This window comes from Vulpes vulpes, chromosome 16, assembly GCF_048418805.1.
Source record: "Vulpes vulpes isolate BD-2025 chromosome 16, VulVul3, whole genome shotgun sequence".
Lineage (NCBI taxonomy): Eukaryota > Metazoa > Chordata > Mammalia > Carnivora > Canidae > Vulpes > Vulpes vulpes.
In genome coordinates this window covers 95,763,945-95,784,082 of record NC_132795.1, presented here as the reverse complement: position 1 = coordinate 95,784,082, position 20,138 = coordinate 95,763,945, and the positions used below count along the sequence as shown (strand labels likewise).

Here is a 20,138-nt window from a genome sequence, read left to right as displayed (position 1 = left end):
GCTTGTAAGGTTCAGCCGCTCAGTAAATTACCTGTTAAAAGCACGAGTGCACGCGTAGCTGTAAAAGGATATAACTTGGGAAATTTAAATAATTGGTTTATGGATCATTAACCAACAGGCGTCAGGGTTTGAACAACTGGGAGACCTTGGAATAGGAGACAGAAATTTACAGGTGAAGCATTAGGAACAGATACCAACTACCGTCACATTTAACCAGAGAGCATTTGCAGACTTGTGGCTTTTAAGGTAGGATTTGTGCACATTTCAGGACTACACTCATTCTACAAGGCGAAATAGTGCCCTTTGTCTCTATCTCTTGGCAACCTATGCCAAGACACTATGCTGAAGAAGGGCCGAGGTACTCAAAGGACGAATCCCTTCTTTTAAAGAGAGGATAAAACTAGGGCAAAACACTTAAGAACTTGGATTACATTTGGCTGTGATGGTGCAGTGGGAAAGGCTGTAGGTTTAATACAGGCTTGGTGATCCCCAACCCTTACTGTGCACAGGATCAGCAGAGTGTGCTCTGGGGGTGGGGTGGGGTGGGTGTGTGTGTTTTAAAATATTCAGCCGTGGTCCCACCTTAGGGAATTCCGATGCCGTGGGACTCTTGCATCTACACTAGGGTGAGGCCTGGACATCAGTATTTTTAAGACTTCAGCTACATGATTCTAACAGGTACCAGGGTTGACTGCCACTGGGTAGGTGAATTCTTGAAACACTTGGTTCTTCATCGTGGAACCACCTCAGGTCACGTGTTCCAAAGCTCGTGCATCTGAGGTAAAAATGTGGGAGGGATGCTGATGGGTCTCTGTCCGTGTGTGCCTGACCTTGGTATGAAGGACAGACGGAATGAGGGCCTGCTGTACGGCTGAGCTGTTTGTTCCATTGCACGCAGGTTGCAGGGTTCAAGTGAGAGCTGAGAATCTGTCTCTTTCTCATCAAACTTTACACGTGTGAGACTTCCTCATCCTATGAAGGGCACCTTTTCTCTAATTGGCCCAAAGGACGAGGGGTGGCCCTGCAAGATGGAGTCATGGTTGTGGATGTTTATGGTGCAGAAATTAATAATAAGCTAATAAAGTTCTGCTTTTTTAGCCCCGGCACCACTGAGTTTACCCTTGTTACCATTTGGTTGACTAACTTTTAATGTTAATTAAAGTAGCACCAGGATGTGGAGGAGGAAATACTGACAAGCTGTACTAGACCCACCCACAGACAGAGCAAAAATAGCTCTCATGGGAATTATCCTCATGGGCTGCCTTAATCATGTCAGCTTATTGCAGCAAAGAGAACCAACAGCTATGTCAAAAATGACCATCTATGATGTGCCATACAGCAAAAGTTATTACTATATGCCAGTTTCTTTGTGAAACAAATTTTGTAAAATCTTTTTAGCCATTTTTTTTCCTAATAAGAAGAATGTAAGTAACCATTGAGTTTTTTGAACTTTTTTTCTCCCCCAAAGGTAAAATAATTTGACAGAGGCAGAGAAGGAGCCTTTTTATGAACTATTAAAACTTAGCTTCAGGACGCCTGGGTGGCTCTGCATTGAGCGTCTGCCTTTGGCTCGGGGCATGACCCTGGGGTCCCAGGATCAAATCCCGCATCGGGCCCCCCACAGGGAGCCTGCTTCTCCCTCTGCCTGTGTCTCTGCCTCTCTCTGTGTCTCTCATGAACAAATAAATAAAATCTTAAAAAAAAAAAACAACTTAGCTTCGCTCTAGTGCTACTTCTTAAAGCTGTTATGACCTCCATGAACATCTTAGAAAGAGAAAACACCCCTGCTTCTGTAAGTCCGCTTGTCAGCAGAGCTCAGCTCTTCTCAGCAAACTGTAGTTGTCATCGTCATGCAGATAAGGTTTATACATTTGAGGTTTTAAAATATTTTTATATTTTGAAATAATTTGACTCTTGCACAGCAGACTATGAGTACCTATTTATTTTTCTTTGGTATGAGGAGACGAGAGAACATGAGGGAAGCATAAGCACCATATATTTACATCTTGTAAAGATAACAAGTGAAGGTGAAAACCAAAGGACACTAGTCTGAAAGTAGGTTCAGTTCATGACTGTACCATCTCCCTCACCAGCCCATTGGTACTTCTCATGACTCTCAGGTTTAGCCCCCAGGATGGGGGCTAGGTAATAAACTTTATCTAATTGATTTACCTGTAAGTTTGGGGGCACCTAGTTTAGTATAAAGAGCATAGAGTCTCCCTGGCCCTAGGGACCTTGAGTAAGCCTGTGTCCTCATCTGGAAAAGAGTGTTCCAAATACTTGGCTTGCAGTTGTGTTAAACAGAAAAGGGATGGCATGGCCCGGAGGGCCGTCTAGAATGGTATCTGGTATGTGTGTTGAGTATATGGATGCTGTTTTCATTGTGGCATATAAATGACACCAGAAACTGTGTGTCATGTGAAACCGTGGTGGGAGAAATGGGAATATGGACTCAGCAGTGGTTGCCCTTTCCCCAGCACTAGGAATGAGAGGTTAATGCCCTTTTATACTTTCATTCAACAGACGTTGAGCACCTACAAGGTTGCCTAACAGATGGGACGAGGCCCCCTTCTCATGGTTCTCATTCTAGAAAGGTTGGGATAGATAATTGAATAAAACAGTTTTATTGGTAAGTGCTTAGTAAAGAAGATTAAACAGGGTGAGTGATAGTGCTTTGGGGATTCCACTTCAGAATGGAGGAGCAGGGAAAGCCTCTTAGAGGAGGTGACATTTAAGCTGAAATCCAAATTGCGAGAAGGAAGATCTCATGATGTGAGGGAAGAGCGATTCAGGCATTAGTTAATAGTAAGTGCAAATGTCCTGAGGTTGAAATGACTTTATTGTGTCTAAAGAGCAAAAAGAAAGCTAGAGATGTGGCTGCAGTGTAGTAGAGAGGAGAGAAGCGGAGAATAAGATCAGAGAATCACGGTGAGGTTGCAGAGAGCTCTGTATGTTCTGTCTACCACAGGCCTTGGTGCCTCTCCTGCGAGTCTGGGCCCCTGTAGACGGAGATGCATTTGTTCCGTTCCATTATATTCCAGTGGAGACTGACTTTCAGAATTTGTGCAATGACAAATGTGGACACATCTACTACAGGATCTATTGTAGTGAAGCGGTTCTTAGTTTGGTTTCTTTCCTTCTCAGGTAGGGATTGTCAGACGTGTTCAGGTGCCAGAACTCTGAACGCTGCGGTGCTGTTTTTGGGAGTCCGTAAAACATGGGAACATAGTCGGTTCCAATTCTGCACAAAGAAGGGGTTTTCCAGTCGAAAAAACTGGCTGCATCATCATAATGTGGTGTTTGTAGCATGTGAAGTAACCAGACCTGACTTTCATGAAACGAAGACAGAATCTTCATTTCCAGGTTTTCTTATGGGTGTGCATTTGCTGATATTTCCTAACAGATGAGCCGAAAGAGATATGCAAGAAAACTTAAGTCTGAGAAAGACTATCAATTGACAGCTTTCAACTGTGTGTGTGTGTGTGTGTGTGAATTCATGTAGGCGCCGACGATCACGGAGCGTGGCTCGAGATTCTGTTCCAAAGGGCGAAATGGTTCGAGTGAGATAAAGAGGTCGCTAGGGAGGACCTAGGGGGGACCGTGTCTTATTACCCGCAGGAAAGTCTTGGAAGGGCCGTGCGACCGCAGGGCTGAGGGGAGGTCAGCTTTGGGCGGGAGGCAGGCGGGGGCGGGGGCGGCCGGGGGCAGCGGGCAGCCCAGCACCGCAGGCCGTAGGCGGGAGGCCGGGACCGGGACCGGGACCAGGACCAGGACCAGGACCGCGCTGTCCCGGCCCCGGGCGGCCCTGGGCGGCCTCGACTGATCCCACGTGGCCCGAGTTCTAGGGTCGAAGGCAGCGGCAGACTCGGGGAGGGCTCAGGGCCCGGCAGGGGGCTGGGGCGGGCGGGGGCAGCAGAGAAGTGGGGGGAGGAGCGGAGGCCCCGCGGGGGCGGGGGGGGGGGGGGTGTGTGAGGAGCCTGCGGGGATCGTGCGGGGATCGTGCGGGGATCGCGGATCGGGTCGCGGAGGAGTCGGAGGAGTCGCTGCTTGGCGGGACCTCCTGGAGGCGGGGCGGGCCTGCTCGCTGTGCCCCATGTGCCGGGGGTCGCTGGCCTAGAGCAGGAGCCTAGGAAGAGTGTGGGCCGCGGGGAGAGAGGGGCCGGGGCCCCGGGCGGAGGGAGGAGCGGGCCGTGCGGAGCCGACGCGGACTCGATCCCGCCCCAGGACCGCGCCCCAGGACCGCGCCCGGCCCGAAGGCGGCGCCCCCGCTGCGCCCGGGTCCCCGGGGCTCGGCCCTTCAGCAGCGCGCGGGTGCGCGGTGGGGCCACCGACACGGCTGCGGGCTGCGGGCACGCGGGGAGCAGCTGCCGCCTAAAGCAACTGGAGACTCTTGGCTGCTCCGGACCAGCAGCTGCGCCCTCGGTCCTCGCGCCGCGGACCTCGCCGCATCCATAGGCCCCGGGAGAGCGGGGACGTGGGCTCTGGGTCTAGAGGGCTCCCGGGGAGGGCCGTGAGGGGCACGTGGCCGTCGGGTGCGAGCACCTGCGTCCTGTTGTCCCCTGCGCTGAGGACCTCGAGGAGGAGCAGCACGTCAACTGCGGCAAGTGTCCGGTGCTGCGGGCCGCAGGACGTCTCCTGGGGAGATGCCGGGAAGGCCCAGGCAGGACAGGCGCGGGCTTTCGGGCCATAGAGAAGCGGCTGGAGGAAGAGCCTGATGACTTGATCAGAAGATGTTCTGATGCTTTTGTATTGCGCGTCTTATCCAAGCCCTACAACAGCCGTGAATACCGTGGACCACGTACACGGCTGCTTACCTCAATGACTGTCCTCTCTCCCTCCCTCTGTCAAGATCGAGAAGGCCAAACCCATTAAATGTGGAACATTCGGTGCAGCATCTTTACAGCAGAGATATTTGGCGACTGGAGATTTTGCTGGAAACCTCCATGTATGGTAAGATGATTTGATCAATAGCAAGACACAAGGTCGGCATTTTCCTTGATAGCCTCGTCAGTCTTCCTCTGAAAGGGAGAATCCTAATTTTAAAATGTTTCTTGTTCATTTTTAACTGTTTACGAAAATGTGAGAATTGTCTTTTAGTACATATTTCTAGATTTCATATTCAAAATCTCTTTAAAAATACATTAGATTTTCTTTAGATTTTGAATGATGTTGCCAGTATTTATTTCCGCACTCGCTGTTTGGTGCTGGCGTTTGCTACCCTGTATGTGTCCGTAAAGGGCTCTTCCCCGCACACGTGTGACACAGAACAGTTAGATACTGTTTACGTGTCCGCAAGACACTTAGCCTTACTGAATGATACACAGAGGTTTTGTTTTGATTTTTTTAATGTAGAACTCTCATTAAAAAAAAATTAATACTTTAGTTGATATCGAAGCACAACTTTTCAGGAACGCGTCTGTTGAGCAAATCAATGTAAACCTGTCACTAATGAACAAAACCATCATTATGCCAAAGGCTTGTAATTTTCTACCTGGATTTATTTCCTCATATTGAAATTAAATTGCAGGAACTGATATTCCTTTTAATTCTTTCTCAAGAATATCTTATTTTACCTGTTTAAAGTATATAGTGATGTTCTAGAAGAAATCATCTTCTCTGCTTCATGTTTTCTAAGGTGACCTTTCTTGATTCTCACTCAGAATCTGCTGCTTTCTAATTGAGTTACTCTGAAATATCTCTCTTAGAATATAAAACAGAATGAAGCTATTTTAACTTCCTTTGCTTTAACTGCTTAGTCAGCACTTAGCAGAATGCACCGGTTCTTGCATGCTGTGTCATATACTTTCACAGAAATCGGGAGAGGCCAGTCTGCTTGTTATTTTTTAAAATAACATATTTCAGTATAAGAATATGCAAAAAATATAACTGTTGACTGTCTTCCTAATAGAGTCTCCTAGAATAGTTATAGGTATTACTGACTTACTATCATTGTTTAGTCTTACAATTTCATGCTATAAAAAGCAGTGTCGTAAAGTCTGTCAAAGCAGTTCTTTTAAGTAGAACCTCAGTCCTATTTAGTCTGATTCTTTCACAGTGATGCTACAAAGGTAAACATCTCTTAACCAGGTTGAGCTATCTGAAATTTTAATCAGAGAGATTTTACTAATAAATCTTGGGATAATAATCTAGTAATAAGTTAGGATTACATTTTGTGAATAGCTGCATTTATTATTATTTTTTTTAAAGTATAAGTTGTCAAAAACTGACTTGTTAAAGAGAAATGTGGATTAAAGCCTCTAGGAAAAAAAGGGAGGCATGAGAAGGGGTATATTAACATAACCTGCTTGAGCCTGCCATCTCGGGGAGACTCAGACGCTCATAGTTAGCAGGTACTTTCCTGCATTCCTCTCTCTTAACTAACCTAGATTTAGACAGACTTACATTTATTGTGACCAGCATGATGATACACTAAGAAGTATGTAACTAAAAAAAAAAAGAAAGAAAAGAAAGAAAATATGTAACTAGATGAAAATAGTACGGAATTTATTATTTAATTTATTTATTCATGAGAGACACAAGAGAGAGAAGCAGAGACACAGGCAGAGGGAGAAGCGACACAGGACTCCATCCCAGGACCCCAGGATCATGCCCTGAGCCGAAGGCAGATGCTCAACCACTGAGCCACCCAGGCATCTGGAAAATAGTATGGAATGTAGTGAGAAAATAGTACGTCATAAAGGAGGAAGCGTATGCAAAGTAAACACTATTCAGGGGATCCCTGGGTGGCGCAGCGGTTTGGCGCCTGCCTTTGGCCCAGGGCGCGATCCTGGAGACCCGGGATCGAATCCCACGTCAGGCTCCCGGTGCATGGAGCCTGCTTCTCTCTCTGCCTCTCTCTCTCTATCACGAATAAATAAATAAAATCTTTAAAAAAAAAAAAAAAAAAAAAAAAAAAACACTATTCATATTTTATCCTTCCAAAAGATCTCAAGATCAGACTAGCAAGGCCTATTTTGGAAACATTCTGAATTACTTTGAACTTACTCTGTGTTCAAAGTAGTGATGATTAGACTTCAGTGGACCAAAGGGTCAGAAGATTTGGGGCTCCTCCTCCATTACGTCTGGGAAGGAGCCCAGGAATCTGCATTTATTAGCAAGCTCACCTGGTAAATCATGTGCAGAGGCCCTAGATAATGATCTCCAAGAATCACTAAGTGGGCTCAGGACTTAGAGTTGCAAGTTGAATGATGGCAGTTCTCATTGAGGACTTGACAGTAGCTAAAGAGGAGACAAAATATTGGAAGTAAATGTATAAATTATGTTCATACTTGAAACCCCCCCTTTTTTTTTTGAAACCCTTATTTTTAAACAAAAATCTAAATTTGATGTGCATTCTTAAATTTCAGTAATGGACTAAATGTGTGGGCCTCGTGGAGTAAATAAGAGGCTGTGTTCTGTTGTCTAGGAATTTGGAAGCTCCAGAGATCCCAGTATATTCCGTAAAGGGCCATAAAGAAATTATAAATACCATAGATGGCGTAGGTGGACTGGGAATCGGGGAAGGTGCGCCTGAAATTGTGACTGGCAGCCGAGATGGTAAGTTAAAGCATTCTGTGTATTTAAAAGTGTTTTTTCTTTAGATCCTTGTGCAACAGTTTATCTTCTCTATGTGAAAATCCTCTTCAGTAGCCTTGGCTCCTTAAATCTAATGGTACACTTATTTAATAGGCAAGTTGAATTGCTTATCCCTCAACTGCCTCAGACTTCTAGGTGTTTTGAGACAGAGGCATATAGCCCTTACCATTTTAGTTTGGAGCTAGTTCAACTACTACCACTGTTTCCTATGAACCTTGAAGATTTAAAATTTCCTCACAGGTTTTTGAGGCAGCTGACAATATAGGGTGGGAGGCAGCTTTTCATTTTTGTGATGGGGCGGAGGGAAGGAGAGAGAGAATCTGAGCAGCCTCCACGCCCAGTGCAAAGCCCAACACTGGGCTTGATCTCACGACCCTGAGATCACGACGTGAGCCGAAATCAAGAGTTGCATGCTCCAACCCACTGAACCGCCCAGGCGCCCCTCACTTTCTTTTTTTTGAAAAGCAGAATTAGTACTTGTGAAAACTGTCGTGTTGACAGCCGGTTGAACATCGAAGGTCTGTGATCCTCCACCGAGCATTGTAGGAGGATCCGAGGGCACCAACTTTACTTGTCCACCCTGCGGTTCCTAAGGGGACAGGTCTGTTGGTGTTCAGAGGTAAACCTCCCTTTACGCTTGTAAAGGGAGTCAGAATTTGCTTCCTCATAAAATACTTGGCACCTTAGTGAGTTTGGCTGGTTTTTAATGGCTGCTCAAGACCATGAGGAAATTGTTTTAAAAGAAAAGTGAAATATATTTTTCTAAGAGTTTATTCAGAGTGTTTTAGAAATAAGTTATTCCTTTTAATCATAAAAGTCACATGGAATATAGAAGGAAAATTAGCATTAAGTCTTCCACAGCAGCATAACCCTTAGATTTGTTTTCCTTTCTAGCCTCATCTACAATTTTGTATAGCTGTCAGTGTGGATATGATTTTTGTCTTTTTAAATTTTGTGTTTTGTCATACACAGATGTTGCCGTTTCCATCACTGCCATTCTAATGACTATGTGAAAGTCACTACACTGTGCGTGTAGCTCAGGCGTCCTTAACCATGTCTTTGTTAATAAGCATTCAGTTTGTGTTAAGTTTTTGTTTATTGTTTTAGGAGAGTGGCCTTAAAATAATGAAGGAATGGGATCCCTGGGTGGCGCAGCGGTTTGGCGCCTGCCTTTGGCCCAGGGCGCGATCCTGGAGACCCGGGATCGAATCCCACGTCGGGCTCCCGGTGCATGGAGCCTGCTTCTCCCTCTGCCTATGTCTCTGCCTCTCTCTCTCTCTCTGTGTGACTATCATAAAAAAAAAAAAAAAAAAAAAAAATAATGAAGGAATGAGTATCATCATGTATATAACTTTCTTAGAATTAGCATATTTTCTTAATTTTTAAAATCTACTGTCAGACTTTCCAAAGTACCCGTGTACATTCCACACTACCATAGGTGGATTTCCAGTCTACCCTACCGGCATTGATTTTCCTTCCCGCCACCCCCCCGCAATTTTATAGATAAAAATCATAGTCCATTCCAATTTGTGTTAACTTCTGTATTTAACTTTCTGTATTTGTCAGTTAGTTTTGCTTTGTGAATTGTCCATTTATGTTCTTTGCTCATTTAACTATTGCAAATTCCATATGGATCTTATCAATTTGTATGAGCCCTCTAGCATAATAATTTGTATGAACCCTCTAGAGTAATATAATAACCTCTTATCACATTTGTGAGAAATTTTTTTAATGACACACTTTATTTTATCCTTGGAGATAAATCTAGTGGGATATCTCTCCTTTTCCTGAGTTTATTATCTCTTTTAAGGATTTTTTACCCTTTTCTTGTTGTCTCTCAAGTACTTGCCTCTTAGCCATTTTATTAAATGCATTTGTATTTCTCATAGGCAATGAGGAGTTTAGTTAGTAGTCCTGTAATTTGCATTAAAAGGAGAAGCATTGAGAAGACGTATGTGTTAATTTTATTTAATATTTCCCTCATCTCTGTTGCCAGGGAAATTAAACTTAATTGTATGTGAGATAGTATTCTATAAACCCATATAAGAAATCGTAACTGTAAAAATTAGAGTTTATTCATCTGTATAAAAAAAATGCCAACGGTTACATGGGTTGTATGGAAAAAAAATGGAAATGACACTGATATTATTCTAAATAACCAGTGTATTAGGTTTAGGCTCAAAGAAAATAAGACATAATCTGAATTAATAACTTTTATGTTTCCTTTGTCATTCATACCTTGTTGATAACTTCAGAACAGCTGTTGGCTTTTCTGTATCTATTAACTTAGACATCGAGTCTGACAATAACATAGGGGTTATGTCTGGTATTAAATACAACTTGCCCAAGTGGAAGTCAGAAATATGTGAGTATTCTTCGAGTGTTCTGTGGTCTGTCGTATCGCCACAGACACAGGAAGTCATAGGAAGAGAATGAAGAAATGTCATCAATCACTATTGAATTTTGCCAACTCACTTGTATGTACGACAGGCACTGTGAAGGTGTGGGACCCAAGACAAAAAGATGATCCTGTTGCCAATATGGAACCTGTACAAGGAGAAAACAAGAGGGACTGTTGGACTGTGGCATTTGGTAAATTATTGAAGAACCTTGCATTTGAGGTATCAGATGGTGAAAAGCGCAGTGCTTCAAGAAATTCCCAATAGTCTCCTTACAGTCTGCTTTGTGGATTGTTCTGATAGTGTATTGAGGCAGATAGAGACGGTGCTTATTAATGTCAGCCTCTGGGGCCTCGGTTTGAATCCTCACTTTGTTATTTCTTGGCTGAGTGAAGTGGGCAACTTACCAAGCTTCTCTCTGTTCCTTAGCTTCTTCACTTATAAAGCAGAACTAATAATAGAATTTACCTAATAGCATTATGAGGATTCAGTGAATTAATACATGGAAAGTGCTGAGACTTGTGCTTAAATTATTAAGTGCTCAAAATATTTGCTACTATTACACACTTCTGTTTAACTAGATAATGTTGATCTGGTTTGGAGCCAAATGCCATTAATGGAGCTAAGCAGAGTCTCAAAATCAAATGGTGACCCAACAGATCTCACGTTATACTCGACACAGTGTTATTTTCTAGAACATCGTTATGCCGTTACAGAATTATTTATCATTTGATAACTTATGTTCCTCTGTTACTATTACTTAAAATGCACATTGACTTTGTAGGATTAAATGATGTGTGCCCTAGTATCTCTCTTGCTGACAGCCATAATTAAAATATTTTTTGCTCCTAAAGGATACGGATCATACTTAGTTGGAAATCTGTATGTTCTTTCTTCTGTTTCTTTGCATAATCTTGTGTAGATAACAGGCATTAAAAGTGCGACTTAATAGTATATGTGAACTATTTAACTTTTATATGTTGTTTAAAAATTGCAGTATTATTTAATCAGAGGAAAGTCTTAGATTTCCAATTAAAAAAATAAGTTATTGTATGGGAATTACTGTGTTTATATGTTATGAGCAATAATATATAAATTTAGTGCATGTACACTCTAGGGAGAAATTTCAGAATTTGTATTTAGAATCATCATCTAAAATTTGATACAATAATTAAAATGTAATTACCTGTGGGTCCATTAATGCCTTTCATCTTTGATCTAAGGGACATAAGTGCAGTTTTAAATTTGGGACATTAAGTTTGAAAAACAATTGATCTGACTCTTTTATGAATGTCAGGTACATGCAGAACAGTGTGAACATGCAGAGGTGAGAGATTCCCAGTCTTGCCTCAAGAAGCTTATAGTTTAGTAAAGAGGGTATGACATCTACGCTAATGATGCTACAGGGTGGGAATGATAAAAGGTGACAAGAGGTGTGGATGAATATAGAAGGCATCTCGAGGGACAGGTGGCTATGGAGGAAGAACATTTTGACCCCAGGCCAAGTATATATAGTATTTGAATCACTGAAGTTGGGAGGAAATGTCAAGCCTGGGGAATAGCCTGAAATGTGCCCAAGAACATATGTTGAAGGAAACCGTGGCGGGAGTAGCCTTTCCGAAGTCAGGAGTGTTTAGATGGTTGGAGACGGAGGTGAACTTTTGAGAGTTTTTGTGGGGATGAGATATGACCAGAACTTGAGGAAGATCAAATTGGTGGTGTGTGGCGGGGAGAGGGGAGTGCCAGAGGTCCTCCAGAAGCACCCCCGGATCCACGCAGGATGAGTTGAACCTCAGGTTACAGTCTTACTGCAGCTGTGATCGTTCCTACAACTACGCACAGATCACAGTGTGTTAACTTACCAGTTCAGATTTATTTCCATGCAAAGAGAACACCAGACGACATTTTGTAAAATGAAGGAGTTTTCAGGTTGTTTCTATTTGCGTCCAAATGTAGTTGCTGTCTGAGAAAGCAACCGTAGCACAGCTGTAGTTCTTCTACCCAAAGCTGCTGTGTTTGGACATAACCGACCCGGCCGTGTGCGGGTCTGGCAGAGAAGGAAGGGCGCTTCTACGTAGACTCCAGTGAAGGGTCAGCCCTCCACTAGAGAACCTCAGCAAGGGAGGCTTTTAAAAAAACAAAAAACAAAAAAACTCAAAAACCAGTATCAGATAGCCAGCCTAATAATCCTGACGTCCCTTCAGGGTTGGCAACTCGAGATTTGGCCTCTTGTGGGTTTTTTGGTCTGATTTGGTACCAGTTATATGTGTGTTTTACGACGTGATTTCAGCAGCCTTCAGACGAGCCTTCCTAAAGACCCGCAATGCGTCTTGATTTCCAGGCAATGCTTACAATCAAGAGGAGCGTGTTGTTTGTGCTGGCTACGACAATGGCGACATCAAACTGTTTGATCTGAGAAATATGTCCTTGCGGTGGGAGACCAACATAAAAAATGGGGTAACGTACACTTGGCTTCTGTGTGGGTGGTCTGAGCGTGCTTTTGTCCACCTCCGAACTACTTCAAAAGCAGAGCGCCCCTTGTGGCTCATCTCAGGCATCCCCCTGCCCATGGCTTTGAACCTTCGGGGCTGTTCAGCCCTCTGAGAATTTAATGATTCTCATCAGGGGTCCTCTCTTCAGAAAGTGAGCACACGTTGAGATGTGCTGTGACAGTCCCTGGTGGCCACCAGCCCCCGTGGCCTGTCTGTGGACCCCTGTGGGCGAGGCCGTGTGATAGTGAAGTGAGGTGGTAACGGGCCCTGTGCTTGCTAATACTGGAAAGCCTGAAACAGTAATAGCCTCCCCAAGTACTTTCAGATTTGGGGGTCGTGAATTGTAGACCTTTAGTGAAGAATGTGGTTCTTTCCTGTTTTTTAAAATCAGCTTTGACTGGGCGGTAGAAAATAAAGTTACATGAAAACAGTGAAAGATCCCATGGGTTTCCAGATTGATCTCAAAAGATACAGTGATTACTTAAATGCTTTCACATGAACTGATAATTTTACTGTTTGACTTCGTTTAAAAGAACCTCCTGAATAACAGTCATTGGACCATCAATAGTACGTATTTTCTATTTCAGGTGTGCAGCTTGGAGTTTGACAGAAAAGACATAAGTATGAATAAATTGGTAGCTACGTCACTGGAAGGAAAATTTCATGTTTTTGATATGAGGACACAGCATCCAACTAAAGGTTTTGCTTCTGTTTCAGAAAAGGTAAGTTAGGAGAGAAACGTCTTTCTTTGAAGAGGAATGTTCATAGCTTGTTTTAGACTAATAAATAGAATTAGTCACCGAGGTTCCTTCCAAGTCTTTATGTGAAGGGAGCTATTTTTAATGCATTCCTGTAGGAACTTGACAAGTTTTTCTGTGCAGAGAGTACTTTCCCAAAGTTTATCAATTTTAGATTTCTTGATTACAATAAAGGCTTCTCAGTTGGCTAAGAATCTTATTTTGTAGTTTAAGAACAATCACAAGACAACTAGCTGATGGTAAGAACTGCATCGACAAAATGTAGCCTTATGCTTTCTAATAAATATATAATATTTGTGTTAATATCTAATTATATACTTCTCAAAACATATCAACACGTATATGTTATTTCATTTCATTTTATATCCCGGTTTGCTATATTAAGTGAAATCATTCAAACCATTAATCATGGGCACATAGTAGATTCAGAAAAATTATTTATTTAGTCACTCATTTACACATATACGTACCGTACGTTGCTCCAGACGTATTTGAGTAGCTTGGAAGGAAACATCCACGGCACCTGGTGGCTCAGTCGGTTAAGCATCAGCCTTTGGCTCAGGTCATGATCCCGGGGTCCTGGGATGGAGCCCTGCATGGGGCTCCTGCTCAGCGGGGAGCCTGCTTCTCCCTCTCCCCCTGCCCCTCCCCCTGTTCTCTCTCTCTGTCAAATAAGTGAATAAAGAAAATCTTAAAAAGAAGGAAACGTACAGTATTACGACATCAAAAATAGATCAAGAAAGCAGATCGCAGGGAAGAAACTGGTTAAAGAAAGAAAAAAAAACAAGATGATGAAGCCTGGAGTAAGGGGATTGCATAAAATTCAAGCTGAAATGCCCTGTCATTTGCCAGAGGGTTGGGAATGTGACTCCGACCTTCCTTGAATGTGGAAGTAAAGATCCGTTACAGGTTTGTAGTTTCCATAAGATTAAAACTTGTAAGTTGCTCAGGAACTAAACATTTACTCTCTCGCTCCCTCTCCCTCCATCACGGATTCAGTAGCACTTCTCAAACCTTCCTGTCTTGTCTTATTTTGTTATTACTGCTAATTATTATTATTACTGCATATAAATTGCTGTCACTGCCTGATGAACTAAATTCTTAACAATGTAGCTGTAAGTTACAGTATCTTTTGCCTTGTTATTTCAGAATATAGTAAGTGCCTATCAGCAGCTTAAAGCATTTTATTAAATAGACTCTTTTTTTTTTTTTTAAATGGACTCTTATGCAATTGTAACACGTTTCTCAGCCAGTGGTTTTTTTTTTTTTTTTTTTTTTTTTTTTTAAGATTTTATTTATTTGAGAGCATGAGTGAGAGAGCACAAGCAGGGAGAGTGGCAGAGGGAGAGGGACAAACAGACCCCCCTGAGCAGGAAGCCTGACTCAGGGCTGGATCCCAGGACCTGGGATCACGACCTGAGCCAAAGTCAGATGCTTAACCACTCAGCCACCCAGGTCCCCCCGTAGCCAGTGTATTTTAAGAGGTCACATCCCCTCTTGCTTTGTGTGTGTATGTTTTTATTCAGTTTTCAGAAGAGAAAAGAGAAGCTTAAACTATGAAATAAACTGAAATACGTTTTAACACCTTGAACCCAGTCACTTGAGGACTCTTACACTTGAATATGGGATTTTAATGTGCTAATGGTCATCCTTTTACAAGACTATTCAGTCAAATGCCAAGACTAATCGCTTACTGAAATGTGAAGTGTCTAAGAATTACCTAGATCTAGTTGGTCTCAAGCAGAAATCTTTCCTCCCTCCCGCTCCCTCCATCTTTCCTGCCTGCTCCCCCACCGCCCACCATCTCGCTGTCTCTCAAATTCCTTGCAGTGACTCTTACACCATTAACACTGATTTACTAGCTGTTGTCGAGGTGCTAACAAGCTCTTAACCTGCCAGGTGCCATTTTTGTCTTTTAGTTTAATATGACTGATAAAGACCCTGGCTTATTATGACCTTAAACACCGTCTTTAAGTCCTTGTGGTCCTTATTTTGAAGCCTGGACAAGTCAGATGGTATAAAATAAAGATAAGGCTCTGGGAGCTTTAAATTAAAATTCATTCTGTATATGGGAACTCTGTGTAGTTCTCACTCAGTTTGCTGGAAACCTGAAGCTGCCCTAAAGCATAAAGTCTACTGTTTTTGAAAAAGAAATTCAGCCTGTACTTTTTTCACCTTTGGATGAAGTATATGTATTTGCATTTTGAGTTTTTCTTCTCCCTCAGAGTGAGCTAGAGATATTTAAATGTGTAGAAATCGATTTGCACAATTATGGTACTATAAACTTATATGGACTTTTAATCTGATAACATTTTTTTAATCCACCAGAACTTTGTTTCATAAAGCAATAAAGAAAAATGATGCTTTTTGTGAGGGACTCTGTAGTAATCTCTGTAGCCCTTACAAAGACACGTGCCGGAAACACTTCAACTACTTTTATAACAGTTGAATTCTAGTAAAACAATTTTTTCCTGCAGAGTTTCTCTATTTGCGCAGTCTTTTTTATCATGTAAATGTAAAAACTAGTTGTTTGCCTCTTGTCCTGTCTAGGCCCATAAATCAACTGTGTGGCAGGTCCGACACCTGCCACAGAACCGAGAGCTCTTCCTGACGGCCGGGGGCGCCGGCAGCCTTCACCTCTGGAAGTAGTAAGTCTCTGCCCGCGCACGTTGCTCCTTTTTAAGTCACTGGTGGGTGGAAGGTAGGAGTAGAGTGAACTTTGTTGTCTCTCTTCCTCCTTTGACTTCGTTCATTTTGATGTGATTTTAAGTTAAGTGATATTACGTAAGTGTTATTTTGCCAGCTTTTAAAAAAAATTAATGTACTTATTTTACACTTAGTAAACACTAACATTCTTTAGACACACTAAAGATATTGGGCATTTTAGTTGTGGCTTCCATATAGCAGGGTAATGTAGGAATCGTTCTTTTCATAGATATAAAATCATACTTTTTGCTAGGTTTCCATTGTTTGTTTTCTTTTGTAATTTTGCTATGAAAAATTTGAACAAAGGCTTTTGAAACATCATTCTGGTTGCTAGAACACTGCCTTTTAAGAATACAAAGACGGTTGGAATTCTTTATTTTAGATCCTGATAATTCCCTTGCCCAAGTTCACCTCCCATTGCTGTGAAGGAACCAGCACAGTGCCGAGGCCCCTGATGGCGTCCAGGGAAAGCCTGGCCGTCGAGTGGGCTGTGTGCGGCGGGCAGGGCGAGGGCGAGGTACAGCTGCCGCTCTGCTCGGCGTGCCGGGCCCTCAGGTGGCACGTACCAGGTCAGCGGTCATTTAAAGGGCCTGATAAAAGTTGAGAGTTAATGTTTTTTCTTTCTCCATCACTAAAGGCAAAAAACCCAACAACACACAAATGAAAGGATATTTCAAAAGTAACGTTTGATTAACGACACACGAATAAGAACACTCTTCAGCACGGCTGGGACTTTGCCATGTGCGAAATACTCGTCTATTTATCAGCTGCTGTTAGGAGCTAGCAGGGAGTCTGAGAAACGGGGCTGCGTGTGGGAAGGGTTCAAGCGTTAGGGATCCAGCTGACCAAAACCGGAGAGTGAATGTTTTCGGTCAAGACTGTATAGTTTCTGTTAGTAAGAAGCAGAGGAGAAGCCGTAAGAATTCCGGGAGAACAGCCGGTGGACAGCCCACTGGTGGCTTCCCTTTGCCTGGTACGCTGCCCACCGTCCCTCCCCGCTGCCTCCAGCCCAGGGCTCCGGCCCCGTGGTGAGCCGAGCGGGGCCCATCGGTATCCTGCGGGGACCGTGCTCTTCAGGCTCCTTCCCTGAAGAATTCCTTCCAGTTTCCTTTGTCAGCCACATTCCATGCGACGTGCAAACGTTTCTGCAGCTAGAATTTTTGACGACAGTATAAAGTGGGGTCTTGTATGTAATCAGAAATTTGAAGCTTATCTCGATATGAATTTTTATCTTCATCGTAACAGATAATGGGGGTGTCTTTCTTCAGATTGGTTAGGAGCTTTGCTGTCGGAGTTGTTACTACACCAGCAGAAGAGATTGGGTTTAAGTAGCATGATATTTGGCTTTCTTTCCATTTGCCAGTCTCCCTCAGTAGTAATGTAGTTGTTCTACAATTACTGAGTACCTGAGAGTTCCTAGAGCACTTCATCTAGTTAAATCAGAGATTGTTTTTTCAGTGGATGGACTCCAACATGCAGATTTCTTGTGTGTATTTGGTTTTTTAAAAATTTTATTTACATTCAATTAATATAATGTGTTACTAGTGTCAGAGGTAGAGGTCAGTGATTCATCAGTCTGTGCCCTCCTTCATGCCCGTCACCAGGTACCCCCCGCCCCCTTCCCTCCAGCAACCCTCAGTTTGTTTTCTAGAGGTAAGAGTCTCTTAGGTTTGTCTCCATCACTGATTGCATCTTATTTTTTCCTCTCTTCACCTATGATCCTCTGTTTCTTAAATTCAGCATGAGTGAGATCATATAATTGTCTTTCTCTGATTGACTTATTTCACGTAGCATAACACCCTCTAGCTCTATCCACGTCTTTCCCAATGGGAAGATTTCTTTTTTTTTTTTTTTTTTTTTTTCCTGATGGCTGAGTAGTAGTTTAGTGTGTGTGTGTACTACATCTCACATATACTACATCTTCTTCATCCAATTTTTGTGTATTTAAAACCCACACACATGCATATACATTCTTAAAACTTTAATAGATAATATAGAAGGCTTAAAAAATCTTTGTTTTAAATACTAAATAATTGCATCCTTTGCCAAGAGACATGAAAAAATTCTGTAAACTGTGTCATCATCTGAATGTCTTACTCCTTTTAATCAAAAGAGGTTGTATGGTTCAAGAAGAAGAAAGAATAGTAGGGATCTGCCTAGCACTTGTGTTTCTCCTCTGCTTCTGAGTTGCTTTGTCCCTCTCACACTCTTGGCCTCTGTGAGCATCGAGGAAATGAAGGTAATGTCATGGTCGGTACCGAACAGGCTTTAGAGCCCCTCTGAGGAAGATTATTCCTGTTTTTCACTAGGAACTTCTTTTCCCCCTTCTCAAATCTAGACCAAATAGTATTTATAGTTGTTAACCTTCAGCTCTACTTATTTTATGAATTTATATGTTCAGCTGAAAAAAAAAATGTTCTTAGAATTGCTTTTTTTTTTTTTTAAAGCAATGATTTTTTTTAAGATCTAAAGTCTCCTAGCAGCATGCTTCCGTGGCAATGGTACACACAAGGTCTGTGGGCTTGGGTCTGTGTCATAGAGCTCGACAGTTAGGAACAGAGTCTGCTGCTCATTCTGGAAGTGCTTAGGCGACGTTCCGCAAGTGTTACTTACAGCTTTTGCCTTTGCACTTGCGCTGCCTGTGGTGTCCAGGAAGCCGGATCTAGAGAAGGACTGCGTAAAGGATTATCAGGAACACCAAGCAAGTTTAATAAATAAGGCTAGGTCAACCTAGAACTTTATAATAAAAGAGAATACAGGCTCAAGCTGAGCAGAGATGATGTTTAAAAGTTTTTAGTAGAACCGAGCCCTTTATTTCTTTTTTAAAGCTATATTTTGGGGGATGAGGCTGAGGCTGAAATAGTGTCTATTTGTATAAAACGCAACATGGAGAGATTCTTTAAGTCCTTATCAGCTTGAGTACCCAGCAGAGAAATAAAAATGGAGCTACTGGACTGTATGTGTATAAATACGGTGTGGAGAACACTAGGATCTCTGTCCTTACCACTCCGTCTTGTTTGCAGTGAGTACCCTATTCAGAGGTCAAAGAAAGATTCTGAGGGAGTCGAGATGGGAGTTGCGGGCTCCGTCAGCCTCCTACAGAACGTCACCTTGTCTACCCAGCCCATTTCCAGTCTCGACTGGAGTCCAGATAAAAGGGGTCTCTGCATCTGCAGTTCTTTTGATCAAATGGTAAGAGTACTGATCGTTACAAAACTCCATAAAATTTGATCCGAAGACTTAGGACCTGAAACCTTCCGGAGGAACGCTCAGAGTATTTAGGACGTGCCCGGGGATCCTCTGGCCCTCACTGAGCAGAGTTGGATTTGATGGATGAAAACAGTCCCCAGGTGCAAACGTCCAGACCCGCCTCCCTCCGGGTGTGAAACACCGAGAGGTGTGTTCCATCCACCGGACTCGAACTGGTTTGCTGCAGCGTGGGGGGACCGCTGTCTCCAGAGCCGGCGCTGCTCATCTCTCCTCCATCTCTACGAAAAAGTTGGTACTTTTATGCATTTAAACATGTTTTAAATTTGTTCTTCGACCCCAGAGTTACATATTTTACCATAATACCTGGTTTCAAATAGTTCAGTCTCGGTAAAAGTACCATGAATTAACCTTCATAAATATACTTTGAGAGATTTCAGTGTCAGTAAGTTTCTGAACAGACTATTACTTTATAAAATACTGAAACGGCACGGTCAGACTAGATTTGGTAACTGTTTTCAGCTGTAAGACTCCTAAAACAAAATATCATTTACCAAGTGAATATTTATAGTGACCTCTTTTTATCTAAAAAACAGGAGTCAAATTAGACTTGTTTATTGGCTGGTAAGTGATGTTGAGATGTAGAAGATTATGGGGGTTTTCTAGCCTTATTTTTTTGTCAAATCTTTTCATATATTTTATAAATAAATTTGTTTGTGAAATCTGTGGAAGCTTTGATTCTGTTCATGTAACAGTAGTAATAAGGCCAACACCATCACTTCTTTGCTCTATAAATGCTTAGTAAGTACCTCTTGACCCACGGTTTCATCGTGCTCACCGGATCTTTGGCTCGGCTCAGGCATTCACCTTATCACGCCTTCCTTAAGCCTACCCTCCCCCCCCTCAACTCAGGAGTCGGAGCACCTAAAACACTTTAATATGTAAGAGTCCTGTGACTTTATGGGTGCTTGGAAACTCAG

General features: G+C 42.7%; 1 protein-coding gene across 1 annotated transcript; it reads left to right on the top strand.

Annotated features, from left to right (window-relative positions):
• Positions 1-4,276: 4,276 nt before the first annotated feature.
• DNAAF10 (dynein axonemal assembly factor 10) lies at positions 4,277-19,884 on the top strand. The gene is made up of 7 exons (XM_072741620.1): positions 4,277-4,950; positions 7,427-7,557; positions 10,087-10,188; positions 12,337-12,452; positions 13,075-13,209; positions 15,796-15,893; positions 18,975-19,884. The coding sequence occupies exons 3-7, from the start codon at positions 10,137-10,139 to the stop codon at positions 19,180-19,182; spliced, it is 609 nt and encodes a 202-aa protein (XP_072597721.1). The 5' UTR covers positions 4,277-4,950; positions 7,427-7,557; positions 10,087-10,136; the 3' UTR covers positions 19,183-19,884.
• Positions 19,885-20,138: the final 254 nt, after the last annotated feature.

What these genes read in the sequence shown, in the direction of transcription:
- DNAAF10 (XM_072741620.1), top strand. Translation starts at nt 10,137, where the DNA reads ATGGAACCTGTACAAGGAGAAAACAAGAGGGACTGTTGGACTGTGGCA. An exon ending in AGACCAACATAAAAAATGGG is followed by an intron (nt 12,453 to 13,074) that starts GTAACGTACACT and finishes TTTCTATTTCAG; the next exon opens with GTGTGCAGCTTGGAGTTTGA. An exon ending in TTGCTTCTGTTTCAGAAAAG is followed by an intron (nt 13,210 to 15,795) that starts GTAAGTTAGGAG and finishes TGTCCTGTCTAG; the next exon opens with GCCCATAAATCAACTGTGTG.